At 54.5% G+C, this 12,414-nt stretch overlaps 1 protein-coding gene across 4 annotated transcripts in view; it reads left to right on the plus strand.

The window, feature by feature from the left end:
* The first annotated feature begins 325 nt into the window (after positions 1 to 325).
* LVRN (laeverin) overlaps positions 326 to 12,414 on the plus strand; it is a 72,994-nt gene continuing 60,905 nt past the window's right edge. For all 4 annotated transcript variants that reach the window (XR_001793065.3, XR_516349.4, XR_011389648.1 and 1 more), the window contains exon 1: positions 326 to 1,193. Coding sequence is in view for 1 of the 4 variants with exons in the window: in XM_002710138.5 (XP_002710184.1) it covers positions 496 to 1,193 (698 nt within the window). In the remaining 3 variants the exon portion in view is untranslated. The remainder of the gene's footprint in view (positions 1,194 to 12,414) is intronic.

Consider the following 12,414-nt stretch of genomic DNA (forward strand, 5'->3'; position numbering starts at 1 on the left):
CCCAATGTGCGGGCCCGGAGACCCCACCCCGCGCCCCAACACACCAAGTCTGGGTGCGGGCCCAGCAGGTGCGGCGCTGGACGCTCTGCCCTCCACAGCGTCAAGGAGGCCAGGGTGCTCGGTGCCGATTCCTTTAAACAAACGGCACATCCCGGGGAATCTCCTCGAGCCAGGTAACCCCGCCGCAGGTGTCCAGGAGCGAGCCTGGCTTGCCCGCTAGCTCCTCGGTGCTGGCCCACCCCGCATTCCCCAGGGGCGCGCGCCTCAGTGCGCCGGTCCCGCCTCCTCGAGGGCTGTGGCGGGTGGGGGTGGGGAAGCAGGGGCCTGGATTTGATTAGCTCCGAGGGGTAAGCCACAGTTCTCCTCCGCTCCTCGAGCAGGCGGAGGGACAGGACGAGAGAGGAGGGGCGCGGGACCCAGTCCTGAGCGCCGGGCCGGGATTCCAGCTGCTGCCGCCGACTCCGGACTTCATCCCGCTCCGGCGAGGCGCGCGCCATGGGGTCCCCTTCCAGCTCCGGCTTCTACTTGAGCCGCGCGGTGGCCCTGCTGCTCGCCGGGGTGGTCGCCGCGCTCCTGCTGGCGCTGGCCGTGCTGGCAGCCCTGTACGGACACTCCGTGCGCGCCCCGCCATCGGAACCCAAGGTCCCGGGCGTCCCCGACTCTGCGTCCTCTCCTCCCTTCGGGCAAGAGGAGACCCAGCCTACTCCAAAATCCAGCTCTGCACCGGAGCGGGCGGCGACGACCTCCTCGAGCGACTGGCGACCCCCGGGACCCTGGGACCAGCTGCGCCTGCCGCCCTGGCTTGTGCCGCTGCACTACGACCTAGAGCTGTGGCCCCGGCTGCGGCCGGACGCGCTTGCGGTGCCCAGGGTGCGCTTCAGCGGCCGCGTGAATATCACGGTGCGCTGCACCGCGGCCACCACGCGGCTGCTGCTACACAGCCTCTTCCTAGACTGCGAGCGCGCCGAGGTGCGCGGCCCCCTGCCCCCTGGCACCAGGGCCGCGGCCGCGGGCCGCGTGCCGGTGGACAACGTGTGGTTCGCGCTGGACACGCAGTACATGGTGCTGGAGCTGGGCGAGGCCCTGCAGCCGGGGGCCCGCTATGAGCTGCAGCTCAGCTTCTCCGGCCCGGTGTTCGAGGACACCAGGGAGGGGTTGTTCCTCAACGTCTACACAGACCAGGGCGAGCGCAGGTAAGAGCTAGCGCCAGCCGCTCCCCACGCGGGCGCGCGCCTCCCGCCTTCCCTGGACCTGCTGGGCGCGAGGGCGCCGAGGTCAGGTGCTTCTCCGGCAGTGTGGCGTCGCCGGCCCTTCTGAGGTCGCTGCTGCTGCAGAACTTGGGGTGTTCCTCAGGAAGAACCTTTGGCAGCTGCGCTGGGCCCGCGTTCCCTCCCCCGGGGACAGAGCCCTTGCTACTCCAGGGTGGTCGCTGGCCGCAGCTCTGACACCTGGGAGAGGTCAGGCTGTCAGGCCGCACCCTACCGGGTTGAGATCTTCAGGCGCTCCTTGGGTGGGAAGGGTGGAGCGGCGCGGGGCTAATCCATCCTTCCCGGCTCTCTGGGAGCGCTGCTCTGGCAAGCCGCACACCCACACTGGGGCGCTTCGTTCCCGTACCTTGGATTTCTGTTAAGCAGCTCCAAAACTCTGGGGTTTGCTTTCATCCATCGCCCGCCTGGCGCCTGGGGCCCGCATCTCCTGTGTGCCTACCCGCTGCCGGCCAGAGCATGGACGCGGGCGGCATTCCTCTACGGACCTAAGAGAACGCTGAGGGCAGCCTCCGGGGTGCGCACGCCTGCCTTTTACTCCCCTTTGAGATGAGGCCCCTCCGCAGGCTCCGCTCCCGCCCCTGGGCCAAGGCTCCTCAGGAGCAAGGTAACTGGTGATCTCTCTCATGCCCGGGTACAGCCTCTGCCGTCCCTACAAGCACACATCACCCTTTGGTATTAGAGAAAGTGCTCTCCGATGTTTGCTGAGGGAAGAAAACCCACTAAGTTGTCCCCTCAGCCATCTCCTCACTTTTTGAATGCTCAAGGGTTTTATAAGCTTATTAGCTGCCCTGGTGGGAGAGCTGTAACTTTTGTTTTCAGAGACAGTAGGCCTGGTTTTCCTCTTTCACAGATGCATCTCTGCTTGCAAAGTGATCTAGGGTTTTTTTTTCATTAGGATGCTGTGTTACGGGGCTAAGCCTGTGGGGGCTTTCTGAAGCCACTGTGTGCAGTAGCTCAGGCAGAGTTCTTGCTCTGGTCATTGAGCCCCAGGTGTGCGCCTCTCCTCCCGCCTCGGCGCAGGGGCAGCCCACAGGAACTGGAAGTTCCCCTGCGTTCTGTTGCGGCAGCGACTCCAGCAGTGACCAGCAGACATTTTTAGAGGGAAAGTCTCAAGGCACGCCGAATTCCAGATGTGTGGCCTTTCGAAGGGCCAAGGATGGGAAGGTGTCCCCGGGGGTCCCTGCTTGGGAAACCACAAGGACAAACCCCTGTGGGCATGTGTTGGCCCAGGTCCCAGGGGCAGCCCCAGAGACCCGAGTTTGGACCTTGGTATGTGGGTTGAGTCAGACTCCAGCGGTCCCGAGTCTGTTGCCTATTCGCGGGGTGGACAGACTGCCCTTCGGCTGGTGTGCCTTCCCAGGGGTGCGCAGTGGGGCACACAGGCTGGATGGTGGCGGCTGCTGCCATGCGTCCCATGTCATTCTCGGGAATAGCCTGCTTGTGTCTGCACTTAGAACCGCCCAAGTTCCTGCTGGAGAGGAATCAGAGAGGATTCCCGGGTGGGAAGAGCAGGGTGTGGGGTGTGGGAGCTGCTCCAGTGTTGTGGGCGTGGAGCTGTACTTTGGCGAGATGAGAAGAGTTCTGGAGTTTGGTTGCACTATGTGGTGAGTTATCTTAACACTGCTGAATCACACACTTAAAATGTGGATGAGAGAAACGTTAGGTTACCTGAATTCTCCACACTTAAACATTTAGAAGGAACAAAAAAGTTCTGCATCAGTGAGCTTAATTAAAATAAGGTTTAGAACTTTACATATTGCCTCAGTTAATTGTAATGCTCACAGTCAGCACCTTTATTCCAGCTTTTGATTAACTGTAGTCATTGCACGGGAGGCGTCCTGTGTGCCCGCTATCCAGTTTCCCCAGTTGGTTTTATCAGATGTAATCAGTAGTGCAGTGTTAAACTCAGAAAGCCACCATCGGTTCTGTGCACTTGTCACATGGGTAGGTATCATCAGTAACCCCCCCATCACCTCAAGACTGACTTCCTGCTTCCAGGTGCTCACTTACAGCCCCCCCCCCCAACCCCCGCGTGCCTCCATTTCTCCCCTCTGACAGTTTAGACAATGTTACTTCCATGGAATCCTGTGCTGTATAGACTTTAGAGGTTGGCTTGAGGAGAGAGACTGAACCTGAAGCGTCCATGCTGCTTTCTCTTGCTCTCAGAGAGAACGTTTCTAACCTTTCATCAGTAAGCATGGTGTGAGAATTAGGTGTAGGATTTTATTTATATCCTTTAACAAGTTAGGATGTCCTGCTGACAGAGTCACTGAGGGAGAAAGACATGTTGTATCCAGTGGGTCATTCCCAACCGGCTGCAATGAACCCAGGATTCCGGAACTCCATCCGGCTCTCCCGTGTGGTGGCAGGGGCCCATGTATTTCAGCCGTCACTGGCTGCCATCCCAAGCACATCAGCAGGAAGCTAGGTCAGAAATGGAGTAGCCGGGACTTGAACTGGCTCTCCAGTATGTGCCAGCATGGCCAGTGGCAGCTTAATCCGCTGTGTTGCAGTACTGGCCCTGTGTTCTTCAGCCTGTTAATGCGAGGTATTCCAGTGAGTGAGTTTTAGTGCTGAGCCAGCCTTCGTGCCTCTGCCTTCTTTGCTCAGGGCAGCTGCGAACAGACTGCCCGGCAGTGCAGGGAGGAGGTGTGGCGGAGAGCACAGAGCAGGCGTCTCTGCCTGCCACCTCCTCCTCGGACGACACATAACTCTCAGACATTTTCCTACGAAAGTCATGTCTTAGGACGAGTTCCCGGGAAAAGCCATCTGGAGAATGGGGAAGTGTGACTGGGAGGGGAAGGAGGCTGGAGCCAGGACATGAGGTCAAAGTCCCAGGAAGGAAAGATCTAGAGAGGCTGAGCCCCTCCTCGGAATGCCCGCAGCAGCGAGGGAGCGGGAGTTCCCTCGCAGTTCTCAGGGACTCTGCTTGCTCCCCAGGGCCGCAGGCAGAGCACCCACTGGAGCCCCGTCGTCTGCAACCACTGCCCCTTCCCATTGGGATACACGAGCCTTAGGCCAGTGGCCCCCGGTGCCTCACGTGGCCTCTGTGGTCCCCTGAGGCCCAGGAGGATTGAGAATCCCTCCGGTGGGCCGTGGAGGAGCCACCATGCCCACGATCAGAGTGACCGGGTTGCATGGGTGCTGTGGAAAGTGTTCACCCGAGATCAAGATGCAGCTCAGGAGGGGCTGCAGCCAGGCCCAGCGCGCTGGCCCTGCAGGCCTGAGCCCGGTGAGGGGCCACGAACCTTCGACAGCTGTGAGGGAACAACTCCCGGGTCCCACCAGCCCAGAAAATACACTCACTCCAGTCTGGCAGGCCCAGAAAGTCGTCTTCTTTAAATTTATATTAAAGATTTTATTTATCTGAGAGGTAGAGTTACAGTGAGAGGAAGAGACAAGTCTTCCATCTGTTGGTTCACTCCCCAAATGGCCTCAACGGCTGGAGCTGCGCTGATCCAAAGCCAGGAACTGGAAGCTTCTTCTGGCTCTCCCATGCGGGAGCAGGAGCCCAAGGACTTGGGCCATCTCCTGCTGCTTTCCCAGGCCATAGCAGAGAGCTGGATTGGAAGAGGAGCAGCCGGGAGTAGAACCAGCACCCATATGGGATGCCGGCTCTGCAGGCAGATGATTAACCTAAACTGAGCCACAGCGCTGACCCCCAGAAAGACTCTTCTTTTAGGGGCTCCCTTGTTTGTCTCCTCTTTCCCTCTGTGGCACCCAGACATGGAAGATTTTTTTAAGATCTATGTATTTGAGAGTTAATAAGTTACAGAGAGAGGGAGAGACAGAGAGGTCTTCTCTCTGCTGATTCACGCCCCAACAGCCAGAGTGGCCCGAGCTTCTTCAGATCAGGCTGATCCGAAGCCAGGAGCCCGGAGTTCTTCCAGGTCTCCCGCACGGCTGGAGGGGGCTAACTGCTTGGGCCATCTTCCACTGCTTTCCAGGCCACAGCAGAGAGCTGGATCAGCAGAGGAGCAGCTGGGGCAGGAACCGGCGCCCATAGAGATGCTGGTGCTGCAGGCGGAGGCCTAACCCACTAGGCCGTGGCGCTGGCCCAGAACGATTCTTAGTTCTCGTGTCCCAAGGATGTGAAAGGCCCTGGGGTGGGGTTCGATCCTTGAGTTGACCTGCACCAGGCTGTTTGGAACGTGGCAGCAGTGAGCGGCCTCTCGCTGGCAAGCTTGTGTTCCCCCCTGCATCAGCAGTGAGGGTGCAGGCTCCAGCGTGGAGAGGGGGCTACCCGTGAGCTTCTGCAGGTGCATTGTGCTGACTCCTCCCTCCAGATGAGATAAATGTCTCCCCCGGTATTAGTGACTGCGCTTGAACACCGCTGGGCGCTGTGGGGCGGGGGTTCTCACTGCTGGGGGGGCCCATGTGGCGGACTGGCCGGCCCGGGCCGGGTTCCACCTCTGCTGCCGGTTCAGCTTCCTGCTGTGTGCCCCGGGGGACAGCCGATGACAGCCCAAGTGCTTGTCTGTCACCCACATGGGAGACCCAGCTGGAGCTCTGGCTTTGGCCTGACCCAGCCCTGTCTGCTGTGGGCATTTGGGAGTGAACTAGCAGGCGGAAGATCTCCTTTGGTCTGTCTCTGACCATTTCATTCTGTCGCTCTGCCTTTGAAATCAAATAAGAAGAGAGATGCCTGTCTTTGCCCAGCTGCCCCCAGCACTTCTGAGAGAGATGCCCTGTAGGGCTCCGTCTGGTCCCAGCTGGCTTCACCCCTTTGTCTGCTCCAGCTTTCAGGTGTTCAGTGCTGACATCATAAATCTTTTTCTGTCCTTTCACTGTTAGTCTTTATGAGTCTTGATATTAAAATTGAATTTATTGGGGCTGGCCCCATGGCTCAGTATGTTAATCCTCTGCATGCAACACTGGCATCCCACATGGGTGCTGATTCTAGTCCCGGCTGCTCCTCTTCCAATCCAGCTCTCTGCTATGGCCTGGGAAAGCAGTGGAAGATGGCCCAAGTCCTTGGGCCCTGCACCTGCATGGGAGACCTGGAAGAAGCTCCTGGCTCCTGGCTTCGGATCGGCTCAGCTCCGGTTATTGTGGCCATTTGAGGAGTGAACCAGCAGGTGGTTCACTGTCTCTGTCTCTTCCTCTCACTGTCTCTAACTCTATCTCTCAAATGAATAAATAAAATCTTTAGGGCCAGCTCCATGGTGCAGTGAGTGTGTCAATCCTCCTACAGTGCTGGCGTCCATATGGGTACCAGTTCTAGTCCTGGCTGCCCCTCTTCCAATCCAGCTCTCTGCTGTGGCCTGGGAGAGTAGTGGAAGATGGCCCAAGTGCTTGGGCCCTGCACCCTTGTGGAAGACCCTGCAGGAACTTGGATTACCGCAGCTCCGGCTGTTGTAGCCATCTGGGGAGTGAACCAATGGAAGGAAGACCTTTCTTTCTGTCTTTCCCTCTTACTATCTGTAACTCTCCCTCTCAAATAAATAAAATCCTTAAAAAAAACCTTAATAGTGTTGGATCTTTGTCATTGTACTGTCTATTAATCTGTATCTTTCTATAGGGGATATTCAGACCATATTTTTAAACTAATTATTTGCAAAGAGCACGCCTGTCCACTAAATCACTTCCCATTTTCCTGAATCTCAGTCCAGGTCTCATGTGGGTGGCAGGAGCCTAAATTCTTGAGCCATAATGGCTGCCTCCCAGGGTGTGCGTTGGCAGGAAGCTAGAGTCAGGGACAGGATATTGAAGACACTGAGCATGGGTGGGTGTCTTTGTTGTTGTTCACACACACACACACACACACACACACACACAGATCTTCCATCCTCTGGTTTGTTCCCCAGATGACCACAACAGCCAGGTCTGGGCAAGCTGAAGCTGCGAGCCGGGAACTCTCTCTGGGTCTCCCATGTGGGTGGCAGGGGATTTGTACCGTGCTCTGCCTTCCCAAGAGTATTAGCAGGAAGCTGTTCCGGAAGTGGACCAGCTGGGGCTTGATCTGGCCCTCCTTGAGATGCCACTGTTAAATGCGATGGTTTAAGGTGCTGTACCATGACAATGACCTGATTGCAAGCTTCTTTAGGAAAAAAGATTTATTTGTTTGAAAGTCAGTTACACAGAACGAGAGGCAGAGAGAGAGGTCTTGAATTTGCTAGCTCACTCCTCAATTGGCTGCAACAGCCGGAGCTGCACTGATCCAAAGCCAGGAGCCAGGAGCTTCTTCTAGGTCCCCCACATGGGTACAGAGGCCCAAGGACCTGGGCCATATTCTACTGCTTTTCCAAGCCACAGCAGAGAGCTGGATCCTAAGTGGAGCAGCCAGGACTTGAACCAGTGCCCATATGGGATGCTGGCACCGTAGGCGGTGGCTTCACTTGCTATGCTACAGCGCCAGCCCCTGCAAGCATCTTAACTGGTGCTTTATATTTGATGTGGTTACTGATTTGGTTGGGCTTAATTTTTTTTTTTTGACAGGCAGAGTGGACAGTGAGAGAGAGAGACAGAGAGAAATGTCTTCCTTTGCCGTTGGTTCACCCTCCAATGGCCACCGCGGCCAGCGCGCTGCGGCCGGTGCACTGCGCTGATCCGATGGCATGAGCCAGGTGCTTATCCTGGTCTCCCATGGGGTGCAGGGCCCAAGCATTTGGGCCATCCTCCACTGCACTCCCTGGCCACAGCAGAGAGCTGGCCTAGAAGAGGGGCAACCGGGACAGAATCCGGCACCCCGACCGGGACTAGAACCCGGTGTGCCGGCGCCCAAGGCGGATGATTAGCCTAGTGAGTTGCGGCGCCGGCCAAATCTTTTTTTTTTTTTTTTAAGGATTTATTTATTTGAGAGACAGAGTTACAGAGAGAGGGAGAGACAGAGAGAAAGGTCTTCCATTCGCTGGTTCATTCCCCAAATGGCCACAACGGCCGGAGGTGCACCAATCTGGAGTCAGGAGCCCCTTCTGTAGGCTGGGAGCTGCTGGGACTTGAACCCGTGCCCAAGTGGGATGTGGGCACTGCAGGCAGCGGCTTTACCCATGATACCACAGTGCTGGCCCCAAGAACGTCAATTTTTTAAAAAATTATTTATTTATTTGAGAGACAGGGATAGTTCCCATTTGTTGGCTAGTTCACTTCCCAAATGACTGCGGTGGCCAGGGCTGGGGCAGGCTGGAGCTGGGAGCTGGAGTTTGACCCCAGTCTCCCACATGCATGCTGGAGCCTAATCCCTTCAGCCTCCCTGCTGCCTCCCAGGGTCCATGTTGTCAGGAAGCTGGAATCAGGAGGCAGAGCCAGGGCTTGGACACAGGCTTTGCAGTGAGGGACATGGGCGTCTTCACCAGCCTCTCAGCTGCCAGGCCACGTGCCTGTCCCCACGCGCAGAACTTCATCCAGCTCAAGGCTGGTGGGGCACTCTCAGCCTTTGTTTGTCTGAGAAACTTTGGGTTTTCCCTTTGGTTTTGAAGAATTCCCCCCCCCCCCCCCCCAGGTTTAGAACTCCAGTCAGTAAGTTGATTTTTTTTTTTTTTTTTGGACAGGCAAAGTAAGACAGAGAGAGGTCTTTCTTTTCCGTTGGCTCACCCCCCAAATGCCCAAATGGCCGCTATGGCCGGCACGCTGCGCCGATCCGAAGCCAGGAGCCAGGTGCTTCCTCCTGGTCTCCCGTGCGGGTGCAGGGTCCAAGCACTTGGGCCATCCTCCACTGCACTCCCGGGCCACAGCAGAGAGCTGGACTGGAAGAGGGGCAACCGGGACAGAATCCAGCTCCCCAACCGGCTCTAGAACCCAGGGTGCCGGCGCTGCAGGCAGAGGATTAGCCTAGTGAGCTGCGGCGCCAGCTAGCAAGTTGATTTTTATTGCTTTTAATCCCAGCCACTCGGCAATGTCGTTTCATGGTTCTCCAGTTTGCATGCTGTCTGGAGAGATCTGACTTTTGATTTTTGTCCCTCCGTGTCTGACGTGGCTCTGAAGTTTGCTTTGTTGCTTGTTTCCGGCAGTTTTACTAGGATTTGCTTCAGTGGGTTATCAGTGGACTTCGTGCGTCTGTGGGCTTTCAGGGTCCAACAAATTCTCAGAACTTCCAGATGTTCTTTGCTCCCCCTCCCTTTCCCTCTGGTTCTAGGGCTCAGTCGTCGCTAGGCCGCCTGATGCGCCCTCGGAGGTTCCTCAGGTCCTTTCCGTGGTTTTAATGACTTCTTCCCTGTGTATTTGGTTTTGGGGAGCCTGTGTCACTTCGTTTTCAGTTTTACTGATTTCCTTTTTCTTCACAGTGTCCATTCTGCTTTTAGTCCTGTCGAGTGAAGTTGTCATTTAAGATACTGAATTCTGGGGCCGGCACTGTGGTGCAGCAGGTAAAGCCACCGCCTGTGATGACAACATTCCCTGTGAGTGCCAGTTTGAGTCCCAGCTGCTCCGTTTCCATTCTGGCCCCCTGATAATGTGCCTGGGAAGGAGGTGAAGGATGGCCCAAGTGCATGGGCTCCTGCACCCACGTGGGAGACCTGGAGGAAGCTCCTGGCTCCTGGCTTCAGACTGGTCCAGCTCCAGCCATATGGGCAGTGAACCAGCAGATGGAAGACCTCTCTCTCTCTGTCTCTCCCTGCATCTCTGTAGCTCTGCCTTTCAAGAAAATGAGTAAATCATCTAAAAAGATACTGAGTTTTTCATGGATTTCTGCATTGTCATTTCTTCCACTTCTATCCTCTCTGTGTCGTCTTGTTCTTTCTCCTCAGACATGCAGCTGTCCTGTCTTTGCTGATTTCAACGTCTGGCATTTTTGAGGTGCAGGCGTTTGCGTCAGGTTTCTCTGCCTTCTCACATTTCTGTAGCTGTTAAGTGCGTTGTTGCTGCATCGTTCCCGTAGAGGGCACGGCCTGGTGAGCTCCCACGTGCGCACACCCGGGTGGTGGTGAGGGCATCTCCACACATCTCCGGTGTGCCCAGTGTCTGCCCTTCCTGATGGCCCTTCCTGCCCACCTGCTCCCTCACCCCCCCCCCCCCGGGCGACTGTGGATCTGCTCTCCTACCTGTAGGTGCTTTGGCATGTTCTGGTGTTTCATCTGGAGGGCCGCATAGTCTGTCCTCGGTCCTGTCTTCTCTCACTTGGTAGGGCCGCTTTGAGATGCAGCCCTGGCGTGTGTCAGCTCCTTCTGGTGCCTGCGGTCACTGCCTTGCACGCATCTTCCACGGTTTGTGCGTCCAGTGGATTTCCAGGTCGTTGGGATGGTTTCCGGCGTGGGAGTGTCACAAACAAAGTTCCAGCAGTAGTCGTGTTCAGGTCTTTGTGTAAGTTTACTTGTGTTGAGCGAATGTCCAGGAGTGGAGAGGTTAGGTCATATGGTAAGAGAATGTTTAATGTTTTAAGACGTTACAAACTGCTCACCAAGGAATCTGACCGCTCAGAGTTTCCATCAGCAGCACAGGCGTGTGCTAGCTGCCCACTCCTCCTCTGCAGTTGGTATTGCTAGAATTTCTCATTCTAGCCATGTGCATAGGTGTGTGTGGCCCCCCACTGCAGTTTTAGTTTGTCCTGGTGACCAGCAAGTTTGTCCATCATTTCCTGGACTTATTTTCCATCCACACATCTCCTTAGCAAAGCACCTGTTAGAATCTTTTCTACCTTTTTTTTTCTTTGAATTTAGGAGAATTCTTTCTCAGATATGTGATTTATAGATATCTTCTCAGTTACTTGTCTTCATGCCCTGAACTTTGTCTTTCAGAGATCAGAATTTCTGATGAACCTGAATTGATCAGTTTTTCCATTTTAAGAAACTGTCTATTTTTTGGGAGACAGAGCTTCCATGCACTGATGCACTTCCCAAAAGCGCACAGCAACTGGGGTTGGAGCAGGCTGACGCCAGGAGGTGGGACGTCGTGGACCATTCTGAATGTGTGGCAGGGACCCAAGTCCTGGAGCCATCACAGCCGCCTCCTAGGGGGTGCACAGCAGGGAGCTGGAGTGCGAGCAGAGCCAGGGCTCAAACCCAGGCACACCGATACGGGATGCAGGCATCCGAGAGCGTTAACGGGCAGGGCAGCACCTGCCCCACAGCTACTCCTTTTATGTATCAGGCTTTTGGTGTTGTAGTTAAGAAAACATTCTGTTCCAAACCCGTAAAAGCTTTCTTCCGTGCCGTCTGTAGTTCTAGGCTTTATAGAACATCTGTGATCCATTTTGAGCTAAATTTTATATACAGTGTGAGAAATTCTTTCTTCACTGAATTGTCTTTGTAAAAAAAAAATCAAAAAACAAAACAAAGAAAAACAGTAGTCATGGAGCCGTTGCTGTGGCACAGTGGGTTAATGCCCTGGTCTGAAGTGCCGGCATCCCTTATGGGTGCTGGTTCGAGACCCGGCTGTTCCACTTCTGATCCAGCTCTCTGCTATGGCCTGGGAAAGCAGTAGGGGATGGCCCAAGTCCTTGGGCCCCTGCACCTATGTTGGAGACACAGAAGAAGCTCCTGGCTTCGGATCGGCACAGCTCTGGCTGTTGTGGCCAATTGGGGAGTGAACCATTGAATAGAAGATGGAAGACCTTTTTCTTTCTCTGACTCTCCTCTCTCTCTGTAGCTCTGACTTTCAAATAAATAAATAAATCTTAAAAAAAGGTAGTCCATATATATTATATATATGGTATATTTTTGAATTGTCTGTGTTTAGCACTGATGTGTGTGTCCTTATGCCAAGTCCACATTGTTTCGATTTCTGTGGCTTTAGAATAAGTCTTGAAGTCAGGTGGTGTGGTGTTCATCTACTGATTTTGTTCCTTTTCAGAATTATCTAAGATTTTGCAGTCCTTTGCATTTCCATATGTATTTAGAATTAGATAATTAATTTCTATAGATTAGGAGAAAATGAAAAAAACTTGTTAGGATTTTGACTGAGATTTTTCTCTATAGACTAATTTGACAACAATTCAAAATTTTAAAATATTAAATCTTCTAATACATGCACATAGTATGTGTATCTCTCCATTTATTTGGGTCTTCTTCATTTCCTCTCAGCAATGTTTGACAGTACAGTTTTCACTGTACATATTGTATGTGTCTTGTCAGATTTATCCCTATTCATGTTTTTTCAATCTATTGTGAATGGTATTTTCAAAAACTTCATTTGTTTGCTGCTAATCTTTGTGTATTTATCTTGTGTGCTAGAGCCTTACTAAACTCTTCTCTTAGTTTTAGCAGCTTTTTTG

This window comes from Oryctolagus cuniculus, chromosome 6 (assembly GCF_964237555.1).
Source record: "Oryctolagus cuniculus chromosome 6, mOryCun1.1, whole genome shotgun sequence".
Lineage (NCBI taxonomy): Eukaryota > Metazoa > Chordata > Mammalia > Lagomorpha > Leporidae > Oryctolagus > Oryctolagus cuniculus.